Below are 14,801 nucleotides of genomic sequence, written 5' to 3' on the forward strand. Positions count from 1 at the left end.
CCTCTCCCCAAGTAGGTTAAAAAATTCTTGCAAACAAAAATCTGCAACATACAAAAAGAATTATACGCAAATGCAGTTATCCCAGAATGCAAAAATTAGTTCAACATCTAAAAATCATGTAGTGGTGTCTCAGTGGCTCAGTTGGTTAGGCATCCGACTCTTGATTTTGGCTCAGGTCATGATCTCAGGGTTGTGAGATTGAGCTGCATGTGGGCTCCACACCTAGCCTACATCTTTAAGCAGACTCTCTCTTGCTCCCTCTTCCTATGGCCCTCCTCCCATAAAAAAATTTAAAAATCATGTAATGTATAACACTGTATTAATAAAAGGTAAAAAAAAAACCCACATGATCATCTCAATAGTTTCAGGAAAAAAAACATTTTGTTTAAAGCCAAAATACATTGATTATTAAAATTCTCAACAAACTAAGGATAGGAACTTTCTCAACCTGGTAAAGGGCATATAAAAAACCTATACCTAAAATCATACTTAATGGCGAAAGATTAATGTTTCCCCCCTAAAACGGACAATAAGGCAACAATGTCTGCTCATAATCATTTCCATGAAACATCATAGTGGAGGTTGTAGCTAGTGTAATGAGGCAAGATAGATGAACCAAAGGCATACCAATTGGAAAGGATGAAATAAAACTGTACCATCAGACCACACACATGCCCCAGCATCAGGACCATGTCTATGTAGACAGTCTTATGAAATTTATAAAAAAACCTCCATAAGTAAGTGAATCAAACAGGGTTGTAATGTATGAGATCCAAAACAAAATCAAATGTAGTTCTTTCTATTAGCAACTAACAATCTGAAAATGACAGTAAGAAAATAATTCAACTTACAATAATGTCAAAAAGAATCAAATAACTGGGAATAAGTAAGCTTAACAGAAGTAGCATAAGATCTGCACATTGAAGACTATAAACCATTGCTGAAAAAAATTAAAGGAGACTCAAATAAATGAAGAGATATACCATATTTATGAATCCAGAGATTCAGTGTTAGGTTGGCAATTACTCACAAATTGTTCTACATATTTGGAGCAATACCAAAATATCCACAACCCTTTTATTTAAAACAAATAAAATAAAATAAAAAGGATGATCCCAAAATTTACATAAAATGGAAGGAATCTCGAACAGCCAAAATAATTGTGAAAAAGAAGAAAAAGAGGATTCACACTACCTGATTTCAAGACCTAACATAAAGCTAAAATAATCTAAGAAGTATGGCATTACCATAAGGATAAACATATAGAGCAACGGAACAGAGTAGAGAAAAAAACCCTCACATTCATGATAGTTCATTTTGTATTAAAGTATCAAGGCAATCCAAGAGGAAAGGATAATTTTTTTCAACAAATGGTTCTAGAACAATTAAATATCCATATGCAACAAAATGCATTTAGACCCTTACCTCACACTATGCACAAACATGAGCTTAAAATGGTTTATAGATCTAAATGCAGGAGCTGAAACTATACAACTTCTAAAAGAAAGCAGGAAAAAGTTTGTGACCTCGGGTCAGGCAGAGAATTCATAGATACAATACTGAAATGATAATCCACGTAGGAAAACACTGATAAATTAGACTTCATCAAAATTAAAAACTTTCATGCTTCAAAAGAAACCATTAAGAAAATGAAAAGACAAGCCACAGGCTGAGAGAAAATATTTGAAAACCATATATCTTATAAAAGATGTGTAATCAGAATACAGAAAGAACTTTTACAACTTAATAAGAAGATAAATAGCCCAATAAATATTGAGATGGGCAAAATATTGAGTAGTCATGCCATGAAAGAAGATATATGAATGCTAATAAACACATGGAAATAAATGTGGTAAACACATAAAAACACAGAGAAATGTAAATTAAAATCACAAAAAAGGTATCATTATACAGACACTAGAATGACTGTAATCAAAAAGACTGACTATACCAACTAAGGGCAACAATGGGCAGAAACAAAACCTCATACATTACTAGTGGGAATGTAAAATGGTATAGTCATTTTGGAAAACATTCTGGCAATTTCTTAACAATTTAAATATATATTTGCCATATAACCCAGCAGTATCACTTCTAGGTATCTTCTCAAGAAAAATGAAAATATATGCATGCACAAACACATCTAAGTGTTCACAGCAACATCATTTATGAACGTCGATAACTGAAAACAACTCTAATGTCCGTCATTTTAGGAATGGATTAAAAAATGTGGTAAATCCATACATGGAATACTAACTACTTAGCGGTAAAGAAACAAACTACTCACATATGCCCCAGCATCAGGACCATAATGGTCCCATCACAGGACCATTATGCCATGTAAAAGGCTACATACTGTATGATTCCATTTATCTGGTTAGTTAGTTAAGGATTTATTTCAGAGGGAGAGTGCACACACCAGCAGGATGGGCAGAGAGAGAGAGAATCTCAAGTAGACACCATGCTGCACACAGAGCGTTATGTGGCCTTGATCTCAGGACCATGACGAGATCATGACCTGAACCAAAGCCAAGAGTCGGCTGTTTAACCTACTGTGCTGCTCCGGTGCACCTGTATGATTCCACATATAAAATTTTCCGGAAATGCAAAACTACCAAAAAAAAAAATATCCAGAAAGCATAATTAGTGATTTTCTGGGGCTGAGGGAACTTGAGATGATGGATGTTCTAAGGATTTGGTGACTGTTACACAAAAATATCATTTTAGTGAAATTTATTGATGTATACACTTTAAGTGGGTGAATTTTATGTTATTGAAGTTATGCCACAATGGTGTGTGTTAAAAAATGAAATATACCCTAATAACCAAGATATTTAGAGCAAGACATAAGTATGTATAATATCATATCATTTATAGTAAACATACTACATTTATTCATTCATGTGCTAGTTAAGACCACAACAGTTCTGGAAGTATATATATTCAAAAAACAAGTTTGCCTCTGAAAAAAGGACTGAAAGTCTCGGACAGGCAAGAGAATTATTTTTCATTGTATACCTTCTGATACTGTTTAAAAAAATTAAATTAAACCATGTATAATATTGCTTTAAAAACTAAAAATCCTAGTAAATAACTAAAACAAACAACCAACCACAATTCTGATATAAGGACCCAGGCATGTGAATCTGCTCCTGAAGGTCTATACTTATGTAAATGAGGCTCTAAGCACTTATGAGTAGCCTATAATAAGATAAAGCAAATTTCATCCCCAAAACATGATATTAGATCCTTATAATTTCAGAGAGATAAGTGCAAATTGTGGGAACTTGGGGAAACATGAGAAGTTTTTGACCAGAAGCACTTTAAGCATTACAGGGCACCATATTCTGTAGTCTACACTAGCTACAAAATAAACACCAATTCCTTACCCCCAAACACAAGCAAAATGCAAACAAAATGTAACACACTGGAGGATTAAATGAGAGGTGGGGAAAGTAGAGGGAAAAAAAAAAGAGCAAGGATAGAGTGGTCTAGTGGATAGTGGGCATTCATATATAAATATAAATATATAAACATATAAAAATATATACATATATAAATATATATACACATATATAAATGATTTCAAAATACTTTTTCCGCTATGCCATGCCTTAAAAAAAGCCATTATATATGATATGCATTCGAACTTGTTTCTATGAATCATACAGTGGATATACTGAACAGTGCTTTTCAGTATACCTTTTAATATCAAGAACCTGAACAGTGCTTTTCAGTATACCTTTTAATATCAAGAACCTGTTACAAAGATTTGCTTTTCAGTTGCATGCTATGAAGAGATGGCTTTAATTAAGAATATTTATTTTAATCTTACACAAACAATGGGAGAAATTAAAATACACTGTCAATATTTAATTATAAAGATTCAAGTGCTATTTTGTAACGACGCCTTAAGAAGGTCAAATTTAAGACTTCTGCCCTCAGATTTTCCCTTTTTAATACAGAAACATAATACTTTGTAGAGCGTTGCTCAGAAATGCCTAGTATTTGATGTCCATTTTCACACAAGGAATCAATAATGTAAATATTTCCTCGAAGTGGAAACACCTGCAGGGAGGGTCAAGGAAATCATAAAAGGTACTTCTTTCAAGCTTTCACTGCTTTCATTTGCATTTCAAACCAACAGGGCTTTCATGCTGTGTTTAGTGCTCTGAATAGACAATCATATATGTTTGCCACACGTGCGTTCTTCACGCATGCGTTCCTTGCAGTGCTGCTCCTTCTGAACCACCCTTGCTGTGGCTTCATTTACACTCAACACACATTTAATGAACACCTACTGTGGGCTGTTCGATATGAAGAACAGGACCACCAGATTAGGTAATAGGATCATCCCAATATAGCAGACGAGGCTTCTGAGGCTCCTGGACTCCAAGTGTCCCAAGTCCCAGAACTGGCAAGTGGAAAACCAGGACTTAGCCTGAGCCTTTTCCTTTATATCTATTTTCAAGTATCCATCCTATCCGTGGCCCTTCCCTCCTTTCTCTCCCTAGTGTCACTGATAGTTAAGAGCAGAGTAGCACAGAAATGAAGGAGGGGTTTTCCGCTTGCCCCATTCACTTCCCCAGAAGGTAGGAGGGAAGAAACACCCAGGGCTCAGATTACTAACACACTCCTCACTGCTCCGATGTCCATGGTTCACCAAGGACACCCCGCTTAACTTCAGCCCCAAACTGTTCCGTAATTTTCTGCTCAAATCATGGAAGTCACCAAGAGTAATTATTGCTGGTAGTGGAAGAAGTGTCCTCAGCATCCCAATTCACAACTCTACGTAAAGATTTTTCTGCGGCAACCAGTTCCTCAAGGTCCTTAGGGGGATTATCAAGATTATATTTGCAAGTTCAAATATAATCAAATATAATCTTGATAATCCCCCTAAGGACCTTGAGGAACTGGTTGCCGCAGAAAAAGGGCTGAACCAGCTCCCACCTGCTAGCCTGGAGTTCCAAGCACAACACAAAGCATTGATTCGATTGGAAGAATCAGATTTCTTAATTAAGTCAATGGAAAACCAGTTTGAGATCTCTACGACCGGTATACGTTAGTGAACTTTTAGAATATAACCCACTCACATTTAGGGATTCAGGTGTTACCCTCCAAGTTCATACTAAGATAAATGTGTAAGACAGCACCACTTTTCTTGTGTTTAATAAAAGATAGGAAAATACATACTTTCAAAATTAAAAAAAAAACCACGGTTTTCTGGACTCTTGCATTTTTCTCTCTTATTCATTGACCTTTATTTTTTAAAGTATGATTTCATTCAACTCCAGGGAAACTTCTATTTTTATGATATTATTGTAAGGGTCTTACTATTTTACCTGTATATTTTATTGCTGAGTCAGTGTTTATCTTACCTCCTCGATGGATAATCAAAGAAGTCTCACTTCCAATGGGACAGTCCTTAAGTATATCCACTACTTCTGTATGGCTCAGGTTCTGTACATTCTGCTGGTTGATCTCAACAATGAGGTCACCTTCACACAGGCCAGGGCATCCCTGAATGTCAAGTATTTGTTTCACCCGCTGTCCTGTAGGACTGTCGGCAATAGTGAAGCCAAAGCCCTGGGCACCTTTCACAATGGTTAAGGTCATAAGTTCAGCTTGGGTGGCCCCAGATGAAGCCATAGACACATTGTCGTCATGGACAGGTGGTGGATACGTGCCATCTAATTGACCATCAGCTGGCATTGAGTGCAAAGAATGAGGCGGTCGATCTGTTATATCCGGAACCGACTGTGAGGTCCGAGAAATGTATTCCAAATATGTTTCATAGTTATGTCTTCCATTGACCATCACCGGAGGTGGCCTCTCCATTATTGCAAGGGGTGGCACCATGCTGTTAGCAGGATCCTCAGGATCAAAGGGCAAAGGGTAGCCACGACACAACACCAGGTTGACACTCTGACCAATAGGAACAGACTGGAAAAGTTTGACTACATCTGCATGAGTGTGTCCAAGGACACAAACTTCATTAATATAGACAATGACATCACCTGCAAGGAAAAAAGAAAGAGATTGACAACATGAGGTAAGTTCAATTAAAGTTGACATAGAGAAATGGAATTATTTATGAGACTAGTATAAGAGGCACTCGGTTTCTCAGTAAGCAGTGAGAAAATCAATTAGAATAATATTTAAATTCGCTGTAGGTGACTCAAGGTTACAACAGGTCTGCCAACAAATACAACGATCAAATGATGAAAAAAATGCTATGTACTCATTCTTGGAAGTCAGAAGCATCTTTGTGTTCAAAAAGAAAGGCTCAGGAAGGAAAGTCTAGAAGAATTTGTACCTTGAGGAAGCATATATTCTATGCTTCTTTTTCATCTTCATTTCCATCTTCAGTGCAATTCAGTCAATAGAATTTTCAAACTATTGAGAAGTGGTGGTCATAAGTCTTGGGTGAAAATTTAGAAAGCCCTGGTATACTTTTTTTTTTTGTATAGCTTGACTGAGTCAACTGCTATTTTTCTTTTTTATGGAAGAGGAAAATATTTTGCCCACTTATTTTCTCCATCTACGGCAAGATGTAATTACAAAGTTTCTGTGTATACACAAGCAAAGGCCAAGAGCACAGATTCTGGGATCAGGATCTGAGTCCATATCTTGGCTCTACCTACTACTTAACAGATATGTGATTTGGGCAAATGACTTACCTGCTTTGAGTCACAGTTCCTCATTTGTAAAGCTGTTGTGAGGATGAAATAAAATAATATAGGAAAAGTGTTTGGCATAGTGCCTGAAACACGGTAAGTGTCCAATATTTGTGGACCACTATTAGTATTACTATTGCTAAAATAGGATGGAGGGGATTTGGGACCCTGGCTTTCAAATAGGAGGCTGCCATAGACTCATTCTCTGATTGTAGATTAATTAATATTTCTGCAGATCATTTAAAAAAGGCATTTGTCCTCTCTCCCCAATGAATTATCATAGAGTTATAGAAGTCCACTGGTTAGAAGTTGACTTTATAATATTAAAAATGCCCTAAATGTTAATTATTCATTATAAAATAAAAACTCTGAAAAACATTATTTTCTTTTTAAGATGCAGGAAAACATGCTTGTTTGAGACAATTGTTTAAAAATTTCAATTATCTATGAATAACAGTTTTATTTTTAGAGAACGGTTATATTATGGATCAATATTTTTATTCTCAAAAACCATAATATTTGAAAATTGAACTTGCAAACTGAGATTGTGCCTGACTACTCTGGGGAGTATATGAGGGAAAGACATGTTTTCACAGACTGTCAAATAAGTAACTCAACAGACATTAATTAATCAGCATAATTCTGAAATGGGTAGTGTACATGGCTAGGGATCTCATTCTGAGACATCCTTGCCCATAAAATTGCAAACATCAAAAATGCAAAAACAGAGTTGAACTTTCAGAGTTAAATACGTTTCTAGCTTTTCTTAGGTGTCTGATATAAAATGATCACTCCACTGTATGCATCTAAAATAAATAATTCTATGAATAAAACATTCTTGAGTAAGATACTCTCAACAACACGGACTGGTTAACACTCACTCTGCCCAAATGCTAGAGACCTGCTTGAAAGTGCTAAAGATGTAAAGACAGAATAAGCCAAACAAACATTTTCTGGGATCCAGGTTAAGTGTGATTCTAAGAAATGTCATAGACTCTGTGATTGGTTGGATGGAACTTCACACTTCAGTTATGTGTATCAGAAAGGGTGCTGGTGTAATGCAGGGATTTTGGAGCAGGAGTTAGGGCTGAGTTGGGATGAGCATCCTTTCTTTGCTACTATGATTCATCATTAGACCAGGGCAAATGGAGACTCTTTCGAGTTATAGAAGTCCACTGGTTAGAAGTTGACTTTATAATATTAAAAATGCCCTGAATGTTAATTATTCATTATAAAATAAAAACTCTGAAAAACAATATTTTTTTTGGCATTATTTTCAACTGGTCTGGTCACCTGAGAGTCCCAGAGAAGCATCTGATTCAGACAAACTTTTTTCCTTCTCTTCTTGCCTCTTCTATTTCTAAAGTTATGATAATCTATTTTACACATTACAAGGTTGAAAGAATAATAAATACTGTGTACCAGTGTCCAACTCAATGATGAGAACATTACACATACTGGTTGTGTTTCTTCAGGTAGCACCTCCCTCCTACTGACCTCTCCAAAGGTAATCACTACCCTACATTATTCACATGCACTTTACATTTTTATGACATATCCAGGTACCTTTAAATAATGTCCCCAAATAACACTTAATCCCTAAATAATAATATCCCCCCAAATATGGTTTTGCACATTTAAAAATCATTATAATCATTGTCCCTGTGTACTTATGGTAGAGCTTTTCTGAAGTGTGGACCTTGGCATAGAATTTCTGGGCATAGACCACAGGCTTCTTCAGCTTTGTTATGCAATGGCCAATGGCTGACAAAATAGGTCAAATCGAATTACATCCCCATTTCTAGTATATCAGGATTTTCATTGCTTCCTATCTGATACAATACTAGGCATTCTCAGACTTAATTTTCATGGATCTAATGGGTGTGATCATGGTTTTAATTTGCATTTCCCAGATTGCTAGTGAGGGTGAGCATGTTTTCATATGTTTATTGGCCATTTGGGTTTCCTCTTTAGTATGTCTCATTTTCTCATTTTTTCCTATTTTGTTAGTCCTTTATATTTTGTAAACACATTGACTGCTTCTCTGCCCACCTCCATTCTTGATCCAACATCTTTGGTAGGCTTGGGAGGCTGCATGGTATAGCCGACGTTATGCGGGATAGGGATAATGTGTCAGAAGACTTTGGTTTGATTTCCAGCTCTATCACTTCCTAGCTGTGTGACTTTCAAAGCTAACTTTAATCTTCTGTGACTCAGATTCTTCACAAGTAACAAGGAACAAAAATAATAGCAACTTATTGCTCTATGGGAAATAAATGAGATCATGCAGGTGACAGGGTTTATAAACTGCAAATTGTTATGCAAAGGATGATTGCTATTTCAGTAATTATCTGTCCTTGGTTATACCTTTTATAAAATCAGGACAGTACCACCAAGATATTCCCACCACAATCATAATCAAGGCTGAATATGGGTTTCTGAGTGGGCAGATTAAAGACAGGAAGGTAACAAATGCCATTTTCTCCTAAGGCATTCCCTAACTTTAATCACTGTTAACGAACTTCCCCCAACCCCCAAGCACGCTATGCCAGAAATTCATAGGAAAAAAGAACTAAGCTCTCAAGGTTCCCTGCCAGGTCTAGAGAGTAGTTATTTGAATTATAGTGATTAATGTTATCTATTTTTGAGTTTTAATGTGATCTTGCTATTTAGAAACAGAATGAGAACTATTTGTGGTTCTTGGTAAGACTGCCTTTTAAAATTTATGGATATTTTCTACTCAGAGCAATTTTTCAAGTCATCAAGCAAGCAGTGATACAGTGCTATCTTTATGGAGCTATGCAGAAGCTTTCTGAATGAAAAGATGAGTGGTCAGTTATCACAGGATAAAACTAACAACTTGACGGTACTCAACTGCTCACTCTAAAAAATGTATAGAGATGCCTAGACATTGTGACATGCCAAATTGTTGTAGATGGATTTGTAAGCAAACATTTGCCTGTTCAGATAGAACTAATTGGGTAGGATATTTATTGACTGTGCTGCATGAATGTCATTTACATGTTGTGAAATAAAAATATGAGCCACCTGGTCCATGCCATCCAACAGTGCCATGCCAAGTCCTGGGATAGACTGGATTCAGAGCACAGAAAGAGATGTCATTAGGAAAACTGGCTCTAGTTCAAGCCCTGCTGGCCTATTTAAGGGGGAGAATTGGGAAGAGAGTGACTTGCTCTTTCCCTCTCTCAATTTATTCTTTTATAAAATGGGAATTAAAATATCTCCTCCATTTCCTCTTTCACATGGCTACTGTGAGAATGAGATCATGCTTGTGAAAACACTTTTAATTTTACCAAGGAAAGGTTCTCCATAAAAATAAAATGCTGCATTTCTTTCAGAAGCCAAGTACATATTTTCATTGCCATCTTGCCTGTAAGGTACATTGGGGCCAGATGTTTTAGGGCTATTGACCTTGGGCCAATGGGTCAAATTTGGTGTGACTGATGAGCTTGATGTCTCCAACAGGGCTGGTCTCATAAAGACCTGATTCTCAATCAAGAGCTTTTAAAGTGCAAGTGAAGGAGAGCCAGTCTGATCAAGCAGAAGTTGAAAACTGCTGGTCTGTATGAACACGTGTTCCAAGATAACTGGTCTCTCAGTCATGGGAATCAAAAGACACGACAGGATACCTTTTGAGTACTTCATCATTTTGGATAAAATGGGGTACTTTTTCATAAAGCATTGCCTAAAATGCAGTTATTTTTATGCCTCTTTCTTCTGTTCCCACATTCGCTGAGTCACTGTGGTGTACAGAAGCTTCCTTTTTAGCCTCTGGCACTTACCACCTGCTGTCTACCTTCCTTAACCACCATCTTGGACCAGACAAGAATAACTTCCTTCACATTCCATTCTCATCCTGTAGTCTCCTCCAGTAAGTTCAAACTACTCAATCTTTAGACATACCGGTTAACACTATTCACCAGCAAGCTTTCCAACTTATTTTTGTCTCCACCACTCAGTAAGATCCCATTCCTGTGATGCCATTGTCTTTACTGTTCATAATTTACAACTTGCTCCTTGCCTTTTACTTGAATTCTGCTCTTCCTCCTCCCTCAGGGGAATTCTTTTCTGTGTGTAATTCCATCCCACCTGATTCATCTTTTCCTTCGCTTTTTCAAAGATATCTTCCATTATTCCTGCTCCGATTGCTGGTATCTCCTATTTGTGAGTACTAATTCTTCTCTGACTTCATTCCTTTGTGGAAGTTTTCTACCTATTCCAAGATTTCCTCACAAAATAAATAGAATAATATTACTATGTTTAGAACTCTTTGGGTATTCAGTATAAATTTATCTTGAATAAAGGATAGAAAGATTTAGAGAAAAACTAGAACAGATTTCATGGCTAACTTTGCTGCCTTATTGTTTCTAACCTCTGTTTTCTCCAAAGCACCGAAATTTTTGCTAAAAGAAAAAAATTTTCATTCACTACTCCCATCCCACCAATAACATGAACTCTATATTGAAAAATGACTACTTTTGACATTCTTCTCTAGCCAATAAGATTTGACTGACCTGTCATTCTTTCTGAATCTTTTGTGTTTGTGTTTTTATAATAATAATAATATATAATTTTGTTGTAGTAGGACATTTTATTATAATATTGAATATTCATTCTCATTTTATTCTACAACTCCCCCCCAAACATAATAAATTTTTGCACGTACTTGTGAGGGTGTGCTATTCAGTACTTCAAGTAAATTGAAAATAATTGCCCTCAATATAGTTCATTCTCCAAAGTGAATCATTGTGGTATATTAGATGGACAAACAGAATTGAAGGTGGGTCTCTGTGGGTTGCTCTTCGAGCAAGTCATTCAACATCAGTTTCCTCATCTACAAAATGTAGATAACTGACATCTGTTGTACCTACCCTGGAGAAAAGAGGTATCTATGAAATGTTCTGTAAATGGTACAGAACTATCATAATGTCACATCTATAAATACATCTATTAAACTTTTAAACAAATTACCGATAATGAGTGGAAAATAGAAATATATGAAAGATGACAAAGAATACATAGTTCAAATTTTTAAAAGGAAACTGCTGAATTTTATTAAATTACTTGGCAGTTTGCTTGCAGAAATTTGAGAAGACAGATATGTTCATCCTAGTAACTGAATATGCTATTTCCCAGCGGGAAAGACTAGTGACTCATGAAAGTATCTTTGGATTCCTCATTCTTTTCTGGAATATAAATGTGCTGAGGGTGGAAAGATTGGATAGTCTGAACTCTGTGGCAGCAGTGGTGGGGGTAGTAGGTAGAACTTAGAATATCCACATGTGTGGCTCTTGATATATGCTCAGCAATGTCACAAAATGACAAAGGTCTGGAGGGAAATACCTAAGGAAATAAATGGACCTTTGTCTTGTTTTCTCAGGTTTTTTGATGAACCTGTTAAAGGGTTCTGTGTCATTTATTGCCCCAAAGTCTTTCCTTATACCTATTTTTTTTTTTTGCTTAAAAATCAAGACTATTTCCTTTATTTCTGTTCTCATAAAATAGAAACATCATTCTCTTGGAATAATTTAAAGTAGTTCCTAGAATTCCCCAATGGTCTCTTTAGAGTGAAAGTTATTAAAAACAGCCAATTAATGGAAGAGATTCCACCTAGCAAATTCTGAACCTTCCACGGTTCTCCTGACTTTAAACATCTTTCCTGCAGTTGGCATTACTAAAAACATCCTCCCATTATGCAGAAATGCAAAAAAACAAATACTTAGGTTATGAAGGTATAAGAGATGGACAAAATGCCTTCCTCAGAAGAGTCTTAGTTTATTCATTTTGATATGCTACATTTTGAGTTACACTGTGAATGAAAATGAAGGGAATTGAGCCACTAAAATAAGGTTCTGATAATGTTTTATTTTATTTTTTTGACATTGTAAAACCAGGGAAGCCTGGGTGGCTCAGGGGTTGAGCATCTGCCTTCGGCTCTGGGTGTGATCCCAGGGTCCCAGGATCGAGTCCTGCATCAGGCTCCCTGCAGGGAGCCTGCTTCTCCCTCTTCCTATGTCTCTGCCTCTCTTCCTGTGTCTTTCATGAATAAATAAATAAAATCTTAAAAATAACCCATAAAACCAAGTGTGGCATATGAAGAGAACCCTGATTTAGGCATCAAGAGATTTATGTTCTTATGCTAGATATGTCAATAATCAATTGTGTCAACCCATCTCTGGGTCTTATCCTTCATTTATTCATTAATTTATTCAGCAAATATTTATTATATGCAAATACTACTATGACAAGGCATCACGTGATAAAAAGAGAAGAGTGAATCAGATGATCTCTAAGGTAGCTTTTTCACTCTGAAATACTAAGACAAAGGTTAGACTTTGTCTGGATCTACTGCTTAGCTATGTCTGCAATTGGTTCCTTCCTTTCTTCTACTTCCACCACCTGGGTCAGAATCTTACCATCTATATTGTATGAACTTCTGCGAGTCTCTTAGCTGGTCTTCCTGATGTCATAGTAGAAAAAACACGGGAAGTAGGAAAGGGAAGCCTAACATATGACATGATTCCGTGGGATTATGGAGTTACCGAATCTTATCCCAGACAGACCTCTAGGGGTACATGGGATTCTTAATAAATCCCCTCTTCTGGTCAGTATTGGCTCAGGAACCAAGAGAGTGTTAATATTCTGCAGGTCAAGGGCATTTAGTGCCACTGGCTGCAAAGCATTGGGCTCTGCCTCCACCTGCTTCCCTGGCAACTCATCTTCTATACTATTTCGCTGATGTTTTTTCTATTTAACATCCGCCAGTGCCTCTTCATAGACAGAGGATGGAGTCCAGATAGCCTAGCACAGAGTATAAGGTTCTCAGTCTATATTTTCATCATCTCCTGCCTCTTCTTAAACTAGTTTGTGCTTCAGTTGTCCAGGCAAATAGCCATAGCCCTGTACATACTCTGTCCTCGCCAGCCTCCTGATTCTTTCCATGCATTGTCCCAAACAAACTCCCAATTACCCATGGAGAGCAGTATCACTTTCCGACCATCTTTCTGGCCACCTCTTATTGTTGTCTATTAATTACTTCTCCTTGTGCGTTTGTCTTCCTGACGGCTTAGTTCTTCAGTCCATTTAACCAAATTAATAGCACCTTGAATAATCTGTGGCCATAGTGACTACCATTTTAATACATATAATATTCATCTGACATTTACAAACCCCATCGTACCTAATCTCTACGCAATAGGCATTGTGACCTATACTTTATATGTATGAAAACCAAGCCTAGAAGCTACATAACTTCTCTAAAGTCACACTGATGATTAGGTGAGATTTAAAAACCGAGCTCAAGACTGCCACACAAATGTTGAGAATTTCAAACAGTCCAGGACACATGCTGACTCAAGGACTCCTTTGTGTACCTCATATCATAGGAACGGTGGGCAAAATATCTTTAATTCCTGAATAGGAAAACGGAGAGATGAACTACAACATTCTTTTGATGAGTTAAATTAATGGAGGCAAGCCATGAAGCAAATCATTGTGAACAGGGGAATCCACTGAGGGAAGCTCAGTGAACTTCACCAGTCCTCCAAAACAGCTTGGAAGAAGGTTTTGAGAATGCTGAGATAGAGAGGTGACAGGGCATTGCAACCCATGAAACTAACCATCCCAAAACACTGGCTCTGGTATAAATTATTTCAATAGCTGTGGGATCTTGGTTAAGCCATTTCACTTTCCTCAGTCTAGTATCTGTTCATGTCAAATGGAAAAATCAGAAAACATCACGTCTAAGATGCAGCTTTAAGAGTACCCACATCTTGTGGGAGTGTGGAAAGCTCCCCTATGAGGCATGGGAAACCTCTGTGGTGCCATTAAACAGGTAAATGACAAGCTTCTAAGGGCCTCGCCCAAAGTTCCTTGATTTTCTACAAAAGCAGTGGGTGATTCCAACACCATAACTATGGGCAAAAGGATACCAAGATGTTGGCAGAGCCCGTTATTTCTCACAAGAATGAAAGACTTCTTAATCACATTTTATAATTTCATTTGTGTGACCCAGTGCAGATGTCTAATTAAAAGCTTGGTTAAAAAAAAAAAAATTATGCCTAATCAGCACGCATCCAACAATTATTCACTGGCAGATGTGAA

General features: G+C 36.8%; 1 protein-coding gene across 1 annotated transcript in view; it reads right to left on the bottom strand.

Moving 5' to 3' along the window:
- Window positions 1-14,801, bottom strand: part of MAGI2 (membrane associated guanylate kinase, WW and PDZ domain containing 2) — a 1,104,679-nt gene that overhangs the window by 213,978 nt on the left and 875,900 nt on the right. The window contains exon 19 of the mRNA XM_049096782.1: window positions 5,379-6,017. Coding sequence (XP_048952739.1) covers window positions 5,379-6,017 — 639 coding nt within the window. The remainder of the gene's footprint in view (window positions 1-5,378; window positions 6,018-14,801) is intronic.

This window comes from Canis lupus, chromosome 18 (genome assembly GCF_003254725.2).
Source record: "Canis lupus dingo isolate Sandy chromosome 18, ASM325472v2, whole genome shotgun sequence".
NCBI classification, from domain to species: domain Eukaryota; kingdom Metazoa; phylum Chordata; class Mammalia; order Carnivora; family Canidae; genus Canis; species Canis lupus.